This window comes from Pseudomyrmex gracilis, unplaced genomic scaffold, assembly GCF_002006095.1.
Source record: "Pseudomyrmex gracilis isolate BER0280 unplaced genomic scaffold, ASM200609v1 scaffold_220, whole genome shotgun sequence".
Lineage (NCBI taxonomy): Eukaryota > Metazoa > Arthropoda > Insecta > Hymenoptera > Formicidae > Pseudomyrmex > Pseudomyrmex gracilis.
Window position 1 is genome coordinate 16,962 of NW_018020804.1, and position 15,790 is coordinate 32,751.

At 38.1% G+C, this 15,790-nt stretch overlaps 4 protein-coding genes across 7 annotated transcripts in view; 2 read left to right on the top strand and 2 right to left on the bottom strand.

Moving 5' to 3' along the window:
• Positions 1–1,713: 1,713 nt before the first annotated feature.
• LOC109858729 (phosphopantothenate--cysteine ligase) lies at positions 1,714–4,224 on the top strand. Of its 2 annotated transcripts, none has more exons than XM_020436261.1 (6): positions 1,714–1,907; positions 2,354–2,491; positions 2,616–2,746; positions 2,839–2,936; positions 3,034–3,431; positions 3,544–4,224. In XM_020436261.1, exons 2-6 carry the CDS (start codon positions 2,363–2,365, stop codon positions 3,721–3,723), a joined length of 936 nt encoding a protein of 311 aa, XP_020291850.1. In that variant the 5' UTR covers positions 1,714–1,907; positions 2,354–2,362; the 3' UTR covers positions 3,724–4,224. The 2 variants fall into 2 exon arrangements, with proteins under 2 accessions (XP_020291850.1, XP_020291851.1); XM_020436262.1 differs by having other exon boundaries at positions 1,731–1,813.
• A 318-nt stretch (positions 4,225–4,542) lies between these two features.
• LOC109858728 (vacuolar protein sorting-associated protein 16 homolog) lies at positions 4,543–8,734 on the bottom strand. The gene is made up of 16 exons (XM_020436260.1): positions 8,492–8,734; positions 8,168–8,354; positions 7,942–8,070; positions 7,717–7,861; positions 7,512–7,633; positions 7,192–7,367; positions 6,732–7,104; positions 6,516–6,643; positions 6,284–6,428; positions 6,078–6,212; positions 5,824–5,985; positions 5,582–5,731; positions 5,252–5,499; positions 5,065–5,161; positions 4,861–4,964; positions 4,543–4,764 (listed from the first exon to the last, which is right to left on the bottom strand). Exons 1-16 carry the CDS (start codon positions 8,545–8,547, stop codon positions 4,617–4,619), a joined length of 2,505 nt encoding a protein of 834 aa, XP_020291849.1. The 5' UTR covers positions 8,548–8,734; the 3' UTR covers positions 4,543–4,616.
• Positions 8,735–8,819: 85 nt separating this feature from the next.
• On the top strand, positions 8,820–14,637 carry LOC109858727 (protein HIRA homolog). Of its 3 annotated transcripts, none has more exons than XM_020436259.1 (12): positions 8,820–9,117; positions 9,398–9,460; positions 9,848–9,958; positions 10,038–10,407; positions 10,564–10,789; positions 10,904–11,185; positions 11,267–11,535; positions 11,610–12,156; positions 12,257–12,446; positions 12,543–12,827; positions 12,906–13,000; positions 13,091–14,637. In XM_020436259.1, the coding sequence occupies exons 1-12, from the start codon at positions 9,081–9,083 to the stop codon at positions 13,211–13,213; spliced, it is 2,598 nt and encodes an 865-aa protein (XP_020291848.1). In that variant the 5' UTR covers positions 8,820–9,080; the 3' UTR covers positions 13,214–14,637. The 3 variants fall into 3 exon arrangements, with proteins under 3 accessions (XP_020291848.1, XP_020291847.1, XP_020291846.1); XM_020436258.1 differs by having other exon boundaries at positions 8,820–8,988; positions 9,065–9,117; positions 12,543–13,000; XM_020436257.1 differs by having other exon boundaries at positions 12,543–13,000.
• The window catches only part of LOC109858726 (nesprin-1-like), a 12,839-nt gene continuing 10,892 nt past the window's right edge, over positions 13,844–15,790 (bottom strand). Inside the window, exon 9 of the mRNA XM_020436256.1 lies at positions 13,844–15,654. Within this exon, the coding sequence (XP_020291845.1) occupies positions 15,435–15,654 (220 nt within the window). The 3' untranslated portion in view covers positions 13,844–15,434. The remainder of the gene's footprint in view (positions 15,655–15,790) is intronic.

The window sequence follows — 15,790 nt, forward strand, 5'->3', positions numbered from 1 at the left end:
CGCTCTTGAAAATATATAAACAAATAGGAACAAAAAAAGGTATTTGTTTTTTTTTTAAATAAATCTCTCAATAAGTAAAATACTTCACGTCCCCTTATCTGTAATTAAATTACAAGACAATCAGAAACAAAATAATTTTTCTTAAATAAAAACGCTCTTGAAAATATATAAACAAATAGGAACAAAAAAAGGTATTTGTTTTTTTTTTAAATAAAAACGCTCTTAAAAATACAAGTTCAAATACGAAAACTTGTACAAAAATAAATTGTTGTGTGCATAAACATTTTTTGTAGGTACACAGAATTGCAAGCGGAATATTCCGTAGATGATCTGTTAAAAAAAATCCGTTAACGCTTGCTGTGCGTGCAACAACACTTTCGCGATTAATAACTGATCAGTTCTGGCGTAGATGTGAAATTGAAACATAAATAAATTTTCCTGGTCGGTGAACGTGTGAACGTATATGAAATGAACGTATCGCGTGAGTTCAACCACCGCCGCTTCCGGCGCCATTTTGATCGGTCATATCCGTTTCGATATTTCCATCAGGTTTCGTTCCCCCGGTCCCTCGATATGGTTTTTCCTTGAAAAACTTTCGCACGTGAAAAACCTACCCAAGTTCGCGTTGAACTGAACTTTCGTAAAGTTGTTGAGGAAGACTCCTTGGCGGTCGCGTAACTTCGGTTTTCTCGTTCCTAGATTGAATAAAATTTTACATGTAAAAACCAATGGGAGAGAAAACTTTTATACTTTCCACGTTTTTACAATTAAGAAAAATTACACAATCGATTCGTAGTTTGTAGAGCTACACGGAAAAAAAAATAGTTTCTACCACAGTTTGCTGAAATGAATTTGCTGCTGTAACTATAAAATTTCCTATTACATAGAAACAGTTTGCTGATATTCCTAAATATATCGACATAATAGCAAAATATGTATGTCTTGTAGCACTAAGAGGTTAGGTGTCCATAATACTACCAAAATTTAGGAACCACACCTAATTTTTAGCTGTGAGAGCTAACTTTTTTTTTCCGTGATATAGTCCACAGATCTGCGGTCTGATGTCTCGTGTTTGAGATTGTTTTTTTTCAAAATCGTCTCAAGAGACCGTACGGATCCAATTGACCGCGGATCGAACATCGGGATATCAAAACGAGATCTTAAAAACAAGATTCGACCGCGAATACCTGCCGCAGAGCCGTGGTCCGAAGTTAAAAGTTGCGTCTGCGCTAGCTGATTCCTTCTTTTGCTTTGCCGCCATCGCGTTAGAAGATTAAGATCCAAGCTGCAAATATTCGACCTTGATTCGACGAAGATGAAATAACACTTCGAAGCATTCGTAGCGTGACTCGGATCTTATCCTATGGGTGCGTTCAGACAAATCAACAGTTGCGCAACGGTTGAGAGATAATGACTTCTGATTGGATCGTACTTTTGGAACCAAAGCAGATCTTGAAGAATAGTCCTATCACAAGTGATGATCTCTCAACCCGTTGAGAGTTGTCTGAACGCACCTAATGGGTGTGTTCAGACAACTCAACAGTTGCGCAACGGTTGAGAGATAATGACTTCTGATTGGGTCGTACTTTTGGAACCAAAGCAGATCTTGAAGAATAGTCCTATCACAAGTGATGATCTCTTAACCCGTTGAGTTTGTCTGAACGCACCCTATGAAAAGCTGTGGTGCGTAAAAGGTACGTACGTACGTGTACACACACGCGCACACGTGATGTAAAGAGACAAAGGTGTTTCAAGTGTCAAATAAACAAATATATATATATATATATATAAAGAAATATACAAAGATTCTGATGTATGTATACTTCAAAATTCTTAAGCAATTGATTGACACCGAAGTGCCGCTTAATCATTATAGCGATTAAACTTGATTCTTTTTGCTAATCGAGGTTAGTTTTTGATTTTTTGATTTTTGCATAAATTTTTTTCAAATATCTTTTCTTAATTAGTTGTGTATATATTATTTGTACGAAACTAATTAAGAACGTTGATACACACAGTGGGTGTTAGGAATTTTAAAATGAAATTTGAAATCCAATAAATAAAATTAACAACCAAAAAATTATATAAACAAATTAATGCGATATAAGTATGTGTGTATTTTAGTCAAGAGTGTGTATTAAATGATTTGTTCAATCAAATTAAGAAACATTTAAATTAGATGCTTGTTTGTGCGTATTAAATCCTTCAGCACTCTGTGGAACGAAGTTCAAGTGCTTTATCATGTAAAATACATGTTACATAACACAGCGTTAACTTTTATATTAATTACGTTTACATATAAACACACACACACATACGTATATTGCACATCCAAGAAATAAATTTCTTACAGGTATTTACTATGGTTTCCGCTTGGGAGGAATTTTATGCCAAACAACCACCGCCCCAAGATTTGACAGAGAATGAAAACAAACTTAAAGAATTCACTCAGAAGCATTTAAAAGATGGCAATAAGATAGCGTTGGTGACGGTGAGTGTGTCTTTGATATCCTAGTCTTTTTTTTAAACAATTTTTAACTTTTTAAACATTTTTAGAGCGGAGGTACAACAGCCTTTTTTTAAATGGCAATTTTTAACTTTTTAAACATTTTTAGAGCGGAGGTACAACAGTGCCGTTGGAACACAACACGGTCAGGTTTGTTGATAATTTTTCAGCGGGAACAAGAGGATCCGTTTCGACGGAATATTTTCTAGAACACGGATACGCGGTTATTTTTCTATATAGGTAATCAATGTTTGCTTCATCGCCGATAAAAAAATCATACATGTACATTGTTATGTTAACAGTGTGTATAAAATTTATGTCTTTACTTGCAGAATTAAGTCCTTGGAGCCGTACTCAAGGCATTTTGTAGGTCAGAAGTTCCTAGATTTGCTTCAGATATCAGATAACAGTGAAAATCCTGTTGTAACAGGTAACACTGAACACAGAACGCAATTGCTTTTGTTTTGTTAATTTTTACGACACGATACGACAAAACTGTAATATCTGCTTTTTTTTTTGTTTTGCAGTATTACCGGAACACACACGGACGGTGGTAACGATATTGCAAAAATACAAAGACGCGTTGGATCGGCAAAAATTGCTACAACTCACCTTCACAACTCTGTCCGAATATCTCTATCTGCTTCGTTCCGCTTGTCAAGCTTTGGCGCCGCTCGAAAACAAAGCTCTCTTGTATCTGGCAGCGGCAGTTTCCGACTTTTACATTCCTCCTAACGAAATGTCAGTTCACAAAATTTCCTCGAGCGGACCGCCAACGATATCTCTTCAATTGGTTCCGAAAATCTTAGCTCCTTTGGTCAGCTTGTGGGTGCCCAAGGCATTTGTGATTTCTTTCAAATTGGAAACGGACGAAAGTTTACTGATCTCCAAATCGCGAAACGCTTTGAACAAGTATCATCACAATGTAAGTTCGCTTCGTGTTTAAAAATGAATATCTGAACTCTTCAACATGCAATAATGCTCTTTCTTTCACATAAGACGTGTGTACAAATTTTATAGATTCAATTTCTTTTTAGCTCGTAATAGGCAACATGTTGCACACCCGGAAACAAAAAGTGGTAATTGTGAGCAAAGAAACTGAATACGTCTTGTCGCTTACGAACGAGCAATTGAACAACGGCGAAGAGATCGAGCAGTTGATAGTGAGCGATCTCAGTAAAAAACACACGCAGTTTATGTCCAACGAAGTTAGTTGATCCGCTTTGCCTTAGGCTGTACTACGTGCATTTTTATTAGAAATGTATTTAAAAAAAAAATAAAAAGAGGTAAATTGATCTTTGCGGTGAAATGGGAAGAATCTTAAAAAAAAAAAAAAAAAAAAAAAAAACAAATGTTCTATCACATACTTTTGTGTATATATAAACTGTATCATTACTGTGAAGCAAAAACCAGGTGTATAGACCTCGGTTACACGAAGAAATATCGCTATTTTATATAATAAATAACTTATCTACAAAAATTTTTACATCGCCTGCTTCTCTCTCCCACAGAAATAACAAACCGAATACAAATAATAAAATGTTTTTCCACGCCTTTAAGGAGGCCCCCCCTAAAAACATAAACAACCGTCACGACTCCCAAGTCTCCAATTTGTTTTTCTTACTTTATCGACCGTTTTAACTCGACAACATTTAAACATCCCTAATTTTTAACTTGTATTGAGAAGAACACAAGTGTTCAAAAAAAAAAAAAAAAAACATTTGCCTTGATATAAATGACGACTACGTCAAGCGGGCAACCGTTTATTGCTCCCAGTTTATTATTTGTATTCGAGCAACTTTTTTACATTCACTTTTTCCTACCGTTGCTATACCAGACGCACAGACTTTGTAAATCAAATCGATGATAAACGAGCGAAAACAAAATTTTATATACAAGTATGCAAATGTCTTATCGGAGTGAACAACAACAATTTCGTTAATCTCTTTGTTCCGAGTTTCATATCACGCGTACATATCACACGTCGTTTATAATAAATTTCGATCGTTCATCGATCGAGATTGCCGTTTGTTCTGTTTTTTTTTTTTTTTTTTTTTTTTTTTTTTTTTTTTTTTTTTTTTTTTTTTAATGCCGTTTGCATCTTTCACGCTCATGAGGGCAAATTTTTCAAACTAAATAGATACTTGTTGATTTTGTCTATTGATTGTTTGTCCGACGGTTCGCACTGCGCCAGCACGAACTTAAGACCCGACACGTCCTTCTGCTGGAACGCCGTTACAGCCGCTTCATCCAGCATGCTAGAAATAAAAAAAAAAAAAAAAACAAATATCCGTCCACACTGCGTCATCAATAAGTGTGTCTCGTGTATTAAACACTCTTTTTAAAATACTTACTTCAATTTGACCAAATACTTCACTTTCATCTCCTCTCTAACTTTGCTCAGATAGTTTCGCGCTTCTATCTTTTCGTTGTATTTTAGACACTCGTCTACAAACGGCTAAAAAATCGGTTTTGTTTTTTTTTGTTTTTTGTTTTTAAGTTTCTTATATCACGCGGTACAAGTAAAATTAAACGCTAATGTCTCTCTGTGTCCTTACCTCGTAGCCTATGGGAGATTTTTTGCTTTTGGAAAATTTTTCCAAATCGTGCCACAAACCTTGTTCCGCCAGACACTGTATTCTCAACCACCAATATCTGTGAGAAAACGCATCGAATAGCGAACACGAGATTCAACACGTACGGTTCAGGGTCTTGTAAAAAAAAACAAAATTGTTTTATATATACCTCCGCTCTGGTATTTTGTATTCCGATCGCAATTTGTCCGCCAGTTTCAACTCGTTGCGCATTAACAGCATCCTCACGGTGTTGTGCAGAGGCAATCCCACAACTGGCTCGTGCAGCGTGTCCTCTAACGATCTCTGATATCTCAACAGCTTTATTTGTTCCTCCGTCAGCGACACGTTGGTGTCGTTACGAGCTAGTTTGAAATTTTCTTGAGCGGACTGCAGCAACGCCTCCCTCGACATTGTGTTCTAAAAAGAAATGGAATTTATTTGTTTCGTAAACAAAATTAATGGAAAGAAAAAAACAAAAAAAGAAACTAGTTTTACCAACCTTTTTCTGATAGCTCTCGGTAATGAACCACACCGCTTGCGAATGAAAATCGTCGTACTGATTATAAATGTCGCGCAACGTCTCTCTGTTGTGGCTCTGGCAATACTTGATGTATAACGCCATTGCTAGAGGACAATGCATTATAGACATCTGCGCATTATAAATCAGAATATGTAAGATACTGTGCGCGAATCTCTCATAATTTGTGCTTTTTTTTTTTGGAACAATTAAGTGTTGCGTACTTGAAAATCTCCGAGAGTCATGTTTTCTCTGAGATGAAGAATGACGGTGTAGACCAAATCCGTATTGCCGCTTTCCACGGCCTTGTACAGAGCGGCTCGTTCCTCGCCGAGCGCCAGAAGCAGGGGTACTTGTTGATGAGCGCGTGGCTCGTAGTCGATTAACTAGGGTGTGGGACGAGATGGGATAAATTGGCAAAAATCAAAAGACACTTGGTGCAAATTGCTCTTTACATCGCGCGAAGTAACCGACTCACCTTGATGGCCAGTTGTTTTCGTCCGCAGTCAGCTGCTTTTTTGGCGATTTCACTGTAGGAAACACCCGGAGCGTATCCCAACTTGTCCGCTATCTCTTCTGCTATTTGTTCCTTATCTAATTGGGTTTGTTTTACCTGAAAAATATACATAACCCATGTGCGACTGCCAACGTCTCATCTCGCAACGTTGTGAATAAATTTCTTACCTTGTAGCAAGCCCAGTGCGCCAATATCCTACTTTCCCCGTCGATCTCGGACAACTGCAAGTGACGCGCTATTTGTATGCTCAAGTAATAGTGTCTCCGCGCTACCAGTCTGTCCAGCAGCACTTGAGTCGTGAGAACATTAAATCTAACATCGCAATATAAGGATATTTCAAATTACACGTGCCGTAAACAAAAAAAAAAAAAAGAAACAAACTTATATGAAAAAGGATACTGTGTATAAGTTAATGGAATGCCTACGAGAGGATGTCTGACTGCGTTCAGAACTCGCAGAGTCCTGCACATTTGAACGTAATATTCCGAGTCTATCGTTTTGCTGAATCCCTTTCCAAACTTGGCGGCCTGCAACAAATTCGCAAAATGTTATTTCAACACGTTCTACATACACAATTTACACTCAATATCTATTGTATATATTTTTTAAACGTACTCTCATCAGAATCTTTTGCGTCTCAAATTCGAATTCATGACTCGCTCCGTCGATACACGCTTTTATTGCCGAGTCGAGTTTGTCCTTGACCAAGTCTATGTAACTGTCGGCTTTATGGCTCTTCTTTTGGAACTGCTTGGAGGCTTCCAGAAGATACGAGGCCGGATCCGTTGAATTGATTCGAAATATTCTCTGCACGACGTTCGGGACTTTTTGAATCATCTCGTGAGACGAGCTCGACAACACGCGCACTCCGTCGATTTCCGTGACCAGGTGAACCGGACCGTCGTAGGTGTACACTATAGTTTCGGCAGCGCATCCCACCACCATTATCGTGCTGCTCCAGCTGCACACCACAGCTTCCGTACCACACCTAGATAGATGCAAAATACAAATTTGTTGTGCATTTTATAAAAATTCGTTGAATATTATTTATAAAAATGCAAGTTTCTTCACTCACCAAGCAATATCAGCTAATGGTTCCTTCATATTTGTGTGGCACTCGCAATATTTGTCTCTGAAGTCTATCGAGCCAATATACAAGTATCCGGTATCGGCGTAAAGCGCGATGTGTCGATTGTTGCTAGACACGGCTATTGCCAACACACTGTTGATTTTATTATTGAAGAGGTGACTCTGAAAAACCAAACACCAAAGTGATTTGCCACACACGCTCTCGTCCATAAAAAAAAAAAAAAAAGTCGCGTATTAATTATCGCGCGAGATACGAACTTAAAAATAAAAAATTACATTAATCACAATAAGTTAAGCGTTTCTTACAAAAGGATGCGTGTGTTGATAAGATTGATGAATTACAAATATTCCTTCCTTGTTTGACAAAATTACTTGTGTCTCTCTCTCGCAATGCACCATGCACCAGCAATCGATCGGACCGCCATATTCTGTCGTCGTGTACAAAAATGTTATGTAACAAGAATGTTAACACAAGAATAACAAACGGAAAAATATATGCAATAATACTTGCTTGGCATATCGGTAATTGGCCGAACTTTGGGCTCGGACACGTTGTTTACCAAAAATATACGATTGGCAGATGTCAAAACAGCTATACCAGTGCTGCTTGATGTTGTGAAAACTTTTGCATCAATAACTTTAGCATCCTTTGCTGCCTGTGAAAGTAAGAAGATTTATTGTTAATTTCATTAATTCATTTGTAATCAAGATTTGTAATCACAGTCCTTTTACTCACATTTCCCATGCTAAAGGTATGCTGATAAGTTCCAAACATATCGTACATCAGAACCATACCGTCATCTTGCACGCACAACAATTCTTCTTGCTGAGACCAGCCAAATGATATCAATTGTCCGCTACTCCACTAGAGAGAAATTAATATTATTTGTAAATTTTTAATATTTTGCAGCATTAATAATTAATATTTAAAATCACAGACATTTTGATCAAAAGAATCTTACTTGCAGTTTAGCTATTGGCTTTCCTGAGGATGAGTAGAGAAATATCAAAGGTTTGCTAGCTCCTTGGATCTTGATGAGCTTCTTGGGATTTCTCGTCACAGCAATGGAACCTCCGTAAGGAGCTGCCACTAATAAATTATTTGAAGAAACTTCGTGTTGGAAGGATATAGGATACAACTCAAATTTGCTGCAATTAAAAAATTAACGCTTTTAACATATACACATGTTACTTGAATTTAACTATTTTATCTCGTTACCTACAACTATGTATAATAAAATTCTGCGTTAAAGCAAAAACAAACTAATTGAATGTACAAGACTTACCGAAAGTACACATCTCGTCCCAGAGGAAACCAGTCAGCGGTTAACATAGCTGACATTTTGCAAACCAAAACTTCTTCCTTCAGATCGCAGAAAGAAACAACCTCTATGGTGATGGTCTCCGTCAGTTTACGCACAAACGTGTCTAGTAATCAACAAACTACATGTCAAAAAATGACATATGTCATTTGCACGGCACAAGACCAAGTGGGGCCAATGAGCACAACAAAGTCGCCATTGATTCAAGGCCTGTCTACATCACAGACGCTGTAACGCAGGACGCAGGTCTGGAAAAATTGACCAATCGCGTTGATCAACTCGGTCAATCGACGATTAAACAAATCCCATAGATACAATACGTTTAAGGTGAGTATCATCACCTTTGCTGTAGTGGCAATGACATGTTCCTATATTGGCAGCGAATACAGTGAAACACCATGTTGCACAGCCATGTTGTAACTCTGATTAGCGCGAATAGCGTGCTCTCCGAAGTGAAGTTTGTGAGTTTAAGATGTAAATTAGCGAAAAAAAAATCATTAATTACATTGTAATTGTCATTAATAAGCATTTTTGTAGACGACAAAAAGAAAACATGAAACTTGTCAAGCCGAACTGGGTTACTCACGATGGTTCGTAATGTTTACTCCGTTTATTACTCGGGAAAAAAAAAATCCTGCATACACGGACGAATTTCATGTGTCTGGTTATAAATAATTTGTACTTATACTTTTATACGTGTAATTGAGACGATCTCACATGTATTATGTTTTATCAAACACAACCAGATATAGAATTTGCGATTCCACGTGTAAAAGGAATTTTTTTTTCCCAGATAGTAGCACCTTTGATCACGTATCATTCTCATTGTACACAAAATATTGAATTTTGATTTTTCTATTGTTTCACCAGGGTATCCCATATTTTCTATTGATATACATCCTGATGGGAAGAGATTTGCCACTGGTGGTCAAGGTGTGTTTTTGTTAAACAATAATTACCATTACTGTGCATAGAGTTTTCAGGTTCAGATCACACTTGTGTCAGTTTCATAGGATTTGATGAATGATCAACTGATGTATAGATTATATTTACTTCACTTATTATCAGAAAGAGCAGCTAGATTACTGAGCTATTTATTATTAGTGAAAAAAATGATATAAATGCAATCTTAATCTGAAAACCCACACCAAAATTTTTGCAACAAAAGCATCAAAAGGTCTGATAAAATTGTCATATTTTTAGTGAACACAATATCATAAACTCAACATACTTTCAATACTGGAAAGTAAAACTATTTGTTATTTAAAAAAATGTGTTCTTATTTTTTTAATTATTTTAATAATTATATGTGAAATTTAGGTGGTGATTCTGGAAGGGTAGTCATATGGAATATGGAACCAGTTGTAAATGAAGCTGCTGAAGTAGATTCCAATGTTGCAAAAATGCTTTGTCAATTGGATAATCATCTTGGTAAAACTTTTTAACTATTTTCTATGCATTATATATATATATAAATGTACGTGTATAAATAATTGATACTTTTATACAGCTTGTGTGAATTGTGTAAGATGGAGCAACAGCGGATTATTAGCATCAGGTGGTGTAGATAAGCTCATTATGATTTGGAGATTATCCGGATCAGGTGGAAGTTCCAGTTTTGGTGGAAAAGCTAGTGTGGAAACTTGGAGATGTATTGCGACATTGCGCTCTCACGAAGCTGATGTACTTGATCTCGCTTGGGCGCCACATAGTCCATGGCTGGCCTCTGCTTCGGTAGATAACAGTGTGATAGTGTGGGATGCTTCTAAGTTTCCCGCGGTGGTTGCTGTACTGAAAGGTCATACTGGTTTTGTGAAAGGGATTACCTGGGATCCGGTGGGAAAGTACTTAGCATCTCAATCTGATGACAAAACATTAAGGTAAAATAAAACATAACTAAGATGAGACTAAGATCAGAGTCGGAAAAAGTTACACATTTTTTTTTATAATTAAATAGAAGATAATTCTATGCAAATATTACGCATGGAATGCTGCTTCTTTATTGGTTTTATGCTTGAAATATGTAAAATATCAAGGGTGTGGCGTACTACCGATTGGACGGAAGCAGCGTTAATATCTGAGCCGTTTGATGAATGCGGTGGAACAACTCATGTTTTGAGGCTTTCCTGGAGTCCAGATGGCCAGTATCTAGTATCTGCACATGCTATGAATGGGGGAGGTCCTACGGCACAAATAATAGAAAGGGATGGTTGGACGCAAGACAAAGATTTTGTTGGACATAGGAAAGCAGTAACATGCGTTGTACGTATCAAAAAAATGAATTTTAGAAACATGAAGAAATTCTTTCCTCTTATTGTCAACATCAAGAGATGTTTGTAAAGATTATGTGACTGTTGTTTTTTTTAATTTTAATAGAAATTTAACGGCAACATTCTACAAAAGAAACAACCAGGTTCCTCTAAACCACAGCAGTATTGCTGCGTCGCAATAGGATCGCGAGATCGTTCCTTATCCGTGTGGTTGACGTCATTGAAAAGACCCTTAGTTGTAATACACGAGTTATTTACACATTCTGTGTTGGATGCCAGTTGGTCTCCTTGTGGTCTTCGGCTTGCCGCATGTTCTTGGGACGGAACGGCAGTGTTTATCGAATTCACTCAACAGGAATTGGGACAGCCTCTCGATCCGGCCGAACAAGTAATTTACATATACTACATACCGCACTTGTTCTGTGCATAAATACGTTGATTCGGTTTATCAAGTTGTTTTCATCAATAGAGCAGCCTGCACGAACGATTATATGGCAAACCATTGGCAAACCAAGGAGGCTGTATGGTGATGGAAGCACCGGAACTTCTCAATTTGAAGCCTCCGGCACCTAATCAATCTCCCCAAGTAGTATCCGCTCCAAGTATACCACCAAGTATCCCTACTAACACTACGACCACTCCGGTTAAAGGACCTATCAATAAACAAATTGAAACTAGAACTTCGGATGGCAAAAGGAGAATTACGCCTATGTTTATTCCGCCTCCGGCGGACACGACGTAAGTTAATATTTTGACGATCTCGAAAGCTACTGGATCTTGTGACGTTTACATTATTATTATTTTTTTCTTAGGGATTCAAACATCGGCGGTAGCTTAAATACACCAACATTTACAAGTAAGGTACAGACGAAAAGCTCGATTGTGATAGAGAGACGCAATGATGTTGTCGCACCCAATGTTACACCGTTAAAGTCTACTTCTACGGACGCCTCGGCTACCCTTACACTGAAACGCAGAGATCAATCTACGCCCAAGTTGCATCACTCTTTACCGTGCAAGAAACCGAAGTTTTTGTCCGACAAGAGCGGCGGTCAAATGATACTGCCCTCACTGAAACCGTCCAGTTCGTTATCTCAACAAGCCGGTCATTACGCCGTTACGGTTACCAATAACCAAGGCTTGGCTCATCTGCAAGTGTTCAGAGGTACGGATTCCGAACCGACGTGGGATCTCTACTTAGGATATAGCGCTGTAGCGTTAGCAGCGTCGCCGGCTGTAATAGCTTTAGGTCTGGAAGACGGGAGTCTTCACACGTTCCATCCTGCGAAGGGATGTCGGCCGGCACCTCCCTTAGCGCCGCCAGCACCTTTGGCAAAAGTCCACGCCGTTGGAAACGCGGTAATTTATTACGTTTGACTTTTTTTAACGTTCAAATTCGTGTTACTTAGATTCAATTAAATTTGTTACTCACATATTTGTAAAATAATTCAACACATAGGTAATGGTAATATCGAGCTGCGGCGCGGTTCGTGTGTGGGAAATAGGAAATGTATGTCGAATGATCGTTTCAACTTCGGTTGCTCATCTGGCGGCACCTGGAACATCCTTATTGTCGTGTACTTTGTACAATGGAATGCCTCACGTAGCGTTCACTAACGCACGGGCGTACATATATCACAAAGACATGGGTATACACCAACACACGTTACACATGTTAGAATTTAATTCTTCATCATCTCGTTTGTAAACGACGATAACGATTGTGCTTTGTAAATATCGCGCAGGAACGTGGCTGTTAATCGGAGACAGCCAGGATCCCGTGTGGCGATGGTCTTCGTTCAGTGTGGTGAGCAACACGGGAAATAGAGCTCCCAGAGGTCCGTTATCGTCGCTACAAGAGGGATTGCTCAGAACTACCGGGAATACACTGCCAAATCCGCGATTGCCGCACAGTGCGCCGAGTGTCGTTTCTTATCTGGAACAGCAACTACTCGCGTCGAAAGCTCTCGGAAGCGCTCAGGAATACGTTCACTGGCTCATGGCTTTAGTGTCGTTTTTACTAACACAAGGTGCGCCGTGGCAACCGGTCAGTGTATTTTTGTCACACTTGTCGCAAACACTCTTTGCCTCTTTTTTTTTTGTTACAGAAAGCTTGGAAAAACGTCTGAGGTTAATTCTGGACGATCTTTTGGGTCCGAGTCACACGTCAGCGTCCAAAAGTATATGGGATCCCATTGTCTTGGTAATACTTTTGTTCGCGCATCGACCAAGTTTCGACTCGATTTTACTCTCTCGATCGATTCAATTAATACAGTTTTGTTTTTGTGCGCAGGGAATAAGAAAACATAAACTTTTGAGCGACGTGCTGGCCGTGGTCGGCGGTCATCTTCGCTGGCAGAGATTGTATCTCGAATATTCGGAACAATTAACGATACTGAAGAACCAAGTTACTTAATGGCGTATAAGTGTATTATTTCTTAAAAATTAACTTACTTTTTTTAGTACTTTGTATATTATTCTATGTATATAACACACCGCATATTACATGTACGATCATGTACAGCTCTTTTTTATAACACTTGTGAATAATTAAAATAAGTGATACAAAACATAAAACACAACAATTTTGTGAGAAAGAGAGAGAGAGAGAGTGAGAGTGAGAGCGTATACATATGTACATAATTTTGTAACGATGTATTTGTATCAAAAACGAAGTTACACCGAGAGCGCAATATTATATGCAATATAAGCGAAACAAAATCTTGTAACTTTGAAAAAGTAACTCGGTTCTTTTTGTGTTAACTTCTACAATAATAAATCAAAAACTCGTAACTGTGACATTTGTTTTCGTTTCTACTTACACGAATCACGCAATCACGTCGCTTCTAACACTTCGCGGATGAACGGCCGGTTTTCTGTAACTCCCATAAAAGAACCACCGAATCAGCGGCGGTGACTAAAATAGAGACCCCCCAAATATATTTTTGTAAATCAATGGGAAGACGGAGAAAAATTTAATAAATTAGTTCCGATGTGACCTTGACACATTTTGACAAACATTATACATACAAAAGAGCAAACGATATTAGACAAGTTTATTCTTTATTTCTCACTGAATGTAGAACAAAAATATAATGAATGCAACGCATGCCACCTCGTTCGCCACCGCGCGTTTTCGAAAGAAATTTTTTATAATTCCTCACCAAAAAAATCGGCGAAGAGTCGTGTCATGCAAAGTCGTTTTTAAATTTCTAATTGCACTTCTTATATATATATATAATGTATAATAGCAAAATCTGTCGGAAACAAATTTTCGCGGTTGATTTTGTTGTCAAAAGGGGCAGCAGACGCGATGCATTTCCAACAACTGCCAGCAGAATTCCAGCGGAAATGCAACAGAATCTGTCGCCAAGCATTCGTCGACATATGTAGTCTGTCTCTGTGTGTGTTTGTCGAAACACAGATACACACACACACAAACAAACAAACACACGCGCATTATGGAACGTTGTTTTAATTAATTTAATGTACGTACACAAATCGAGCATCTCGAAGACAATCAGTTGTTCTCTTACGCAACGAATATATTTGTTTTCTTTTTTTTATCAAGATACGCGTGTTTGCGAAACACTTGTGTATAATTCGCGCAGGAAGAGCACAATATATATATATCTGTATATCATGCCAAAAGTAGCAACAAGATACGGTGAAGAGATATACAATTATACAATAAGTTAAGAACGCGTCTTTTTTTTTCTTTGTTTTTCTCGTTTTGTTTTGTGTTTTTTTTTTTTTACCGACTCCGATTCTCAGTCGCCGCGTACAACTTACGTATAAATTCGTTTCACATGTAAAACACAACGCACGGGTATACAAAGATTTCTGCGAGGAGGATTTTTTGCGAGCGTCGACGCGATTGACGTTTGCTATCAGGCAAGCTCACAGGGCAGTAAAAATTTTTACATTTTATTTTTATATATGTATATATATGTATATATATATATATATATATATATATATATATATATGTCTTGTTGTATATGCGGAACAAAAGTGCAAGGGCAATTTTTATTATTATTATTATTATGTACGTCTCGTACTTTACTCAGCGGTGGTTTGCCGCGTGGCAATTTCTCTTTTTTTTTTTTTCTCAGGAGAAGTGACACGTTTCCACCTCGCCTCGATTCGACACGACGCCGGTATTCACATTCCCATCTCTCAGTGTATTTAGGATTTCTAATATTTTGTATATTATTATACACATATATATTCTGTGCTGTATACATACACATACATGATACTATATACTATATATATATGTATATTTATACAAATACATATACATATATAACATATACAAAATGTGATACGATCGGGTTGTTTAACATCATAACGTCTGTAAATAATTAAAATAAGTACACACTCTGTAAAAAAATAAACATTTTGTGTGAGAATGTTTAAGTTCGTCTGGATGACACTTGAGACAAGAGAGGAGACTCGAGACGATCCGCAAGATCCAAGATCCGACTGTGAATATCGGCCTGTGGTACATCACGCGACGTGTTGCGGGGATCTTTCGCCGATCGCGGTGTGGGACCTGCTTACAAAACACACATACGCGCTCGTGCCCACACACAAACACACACACACGCACACACACACATACATGTGTACAATTACACCGGCGGCGGACCGTTCGGATAAAAGGCTAGCGGCGTGAAACTTCTCGCGAGATTATTGGAAAGCGTACAACTGTAGTCCTCCTCCGCGGACGGCACCAGCGACGCCACGCCGAGCAGCAGCAGCATCAGCGCCTGAATCGGGAGGGAAACCCGCAGAACCCTCCCGAGGAAGTAATATCCGCGCGCCAAAACCGTACGGTTTCTTTCCTCACCACTGAAACAGGTTTCCAACGTGAAAATAAAATTTCTCTTCTGGTGGAGAGAATCTTTTTTTTTTTTTTTCTACCTCGAATGAGCGGCTATTCGTCAGAACAATTTGCTGTGCACCAATATATATTAATATATATAAT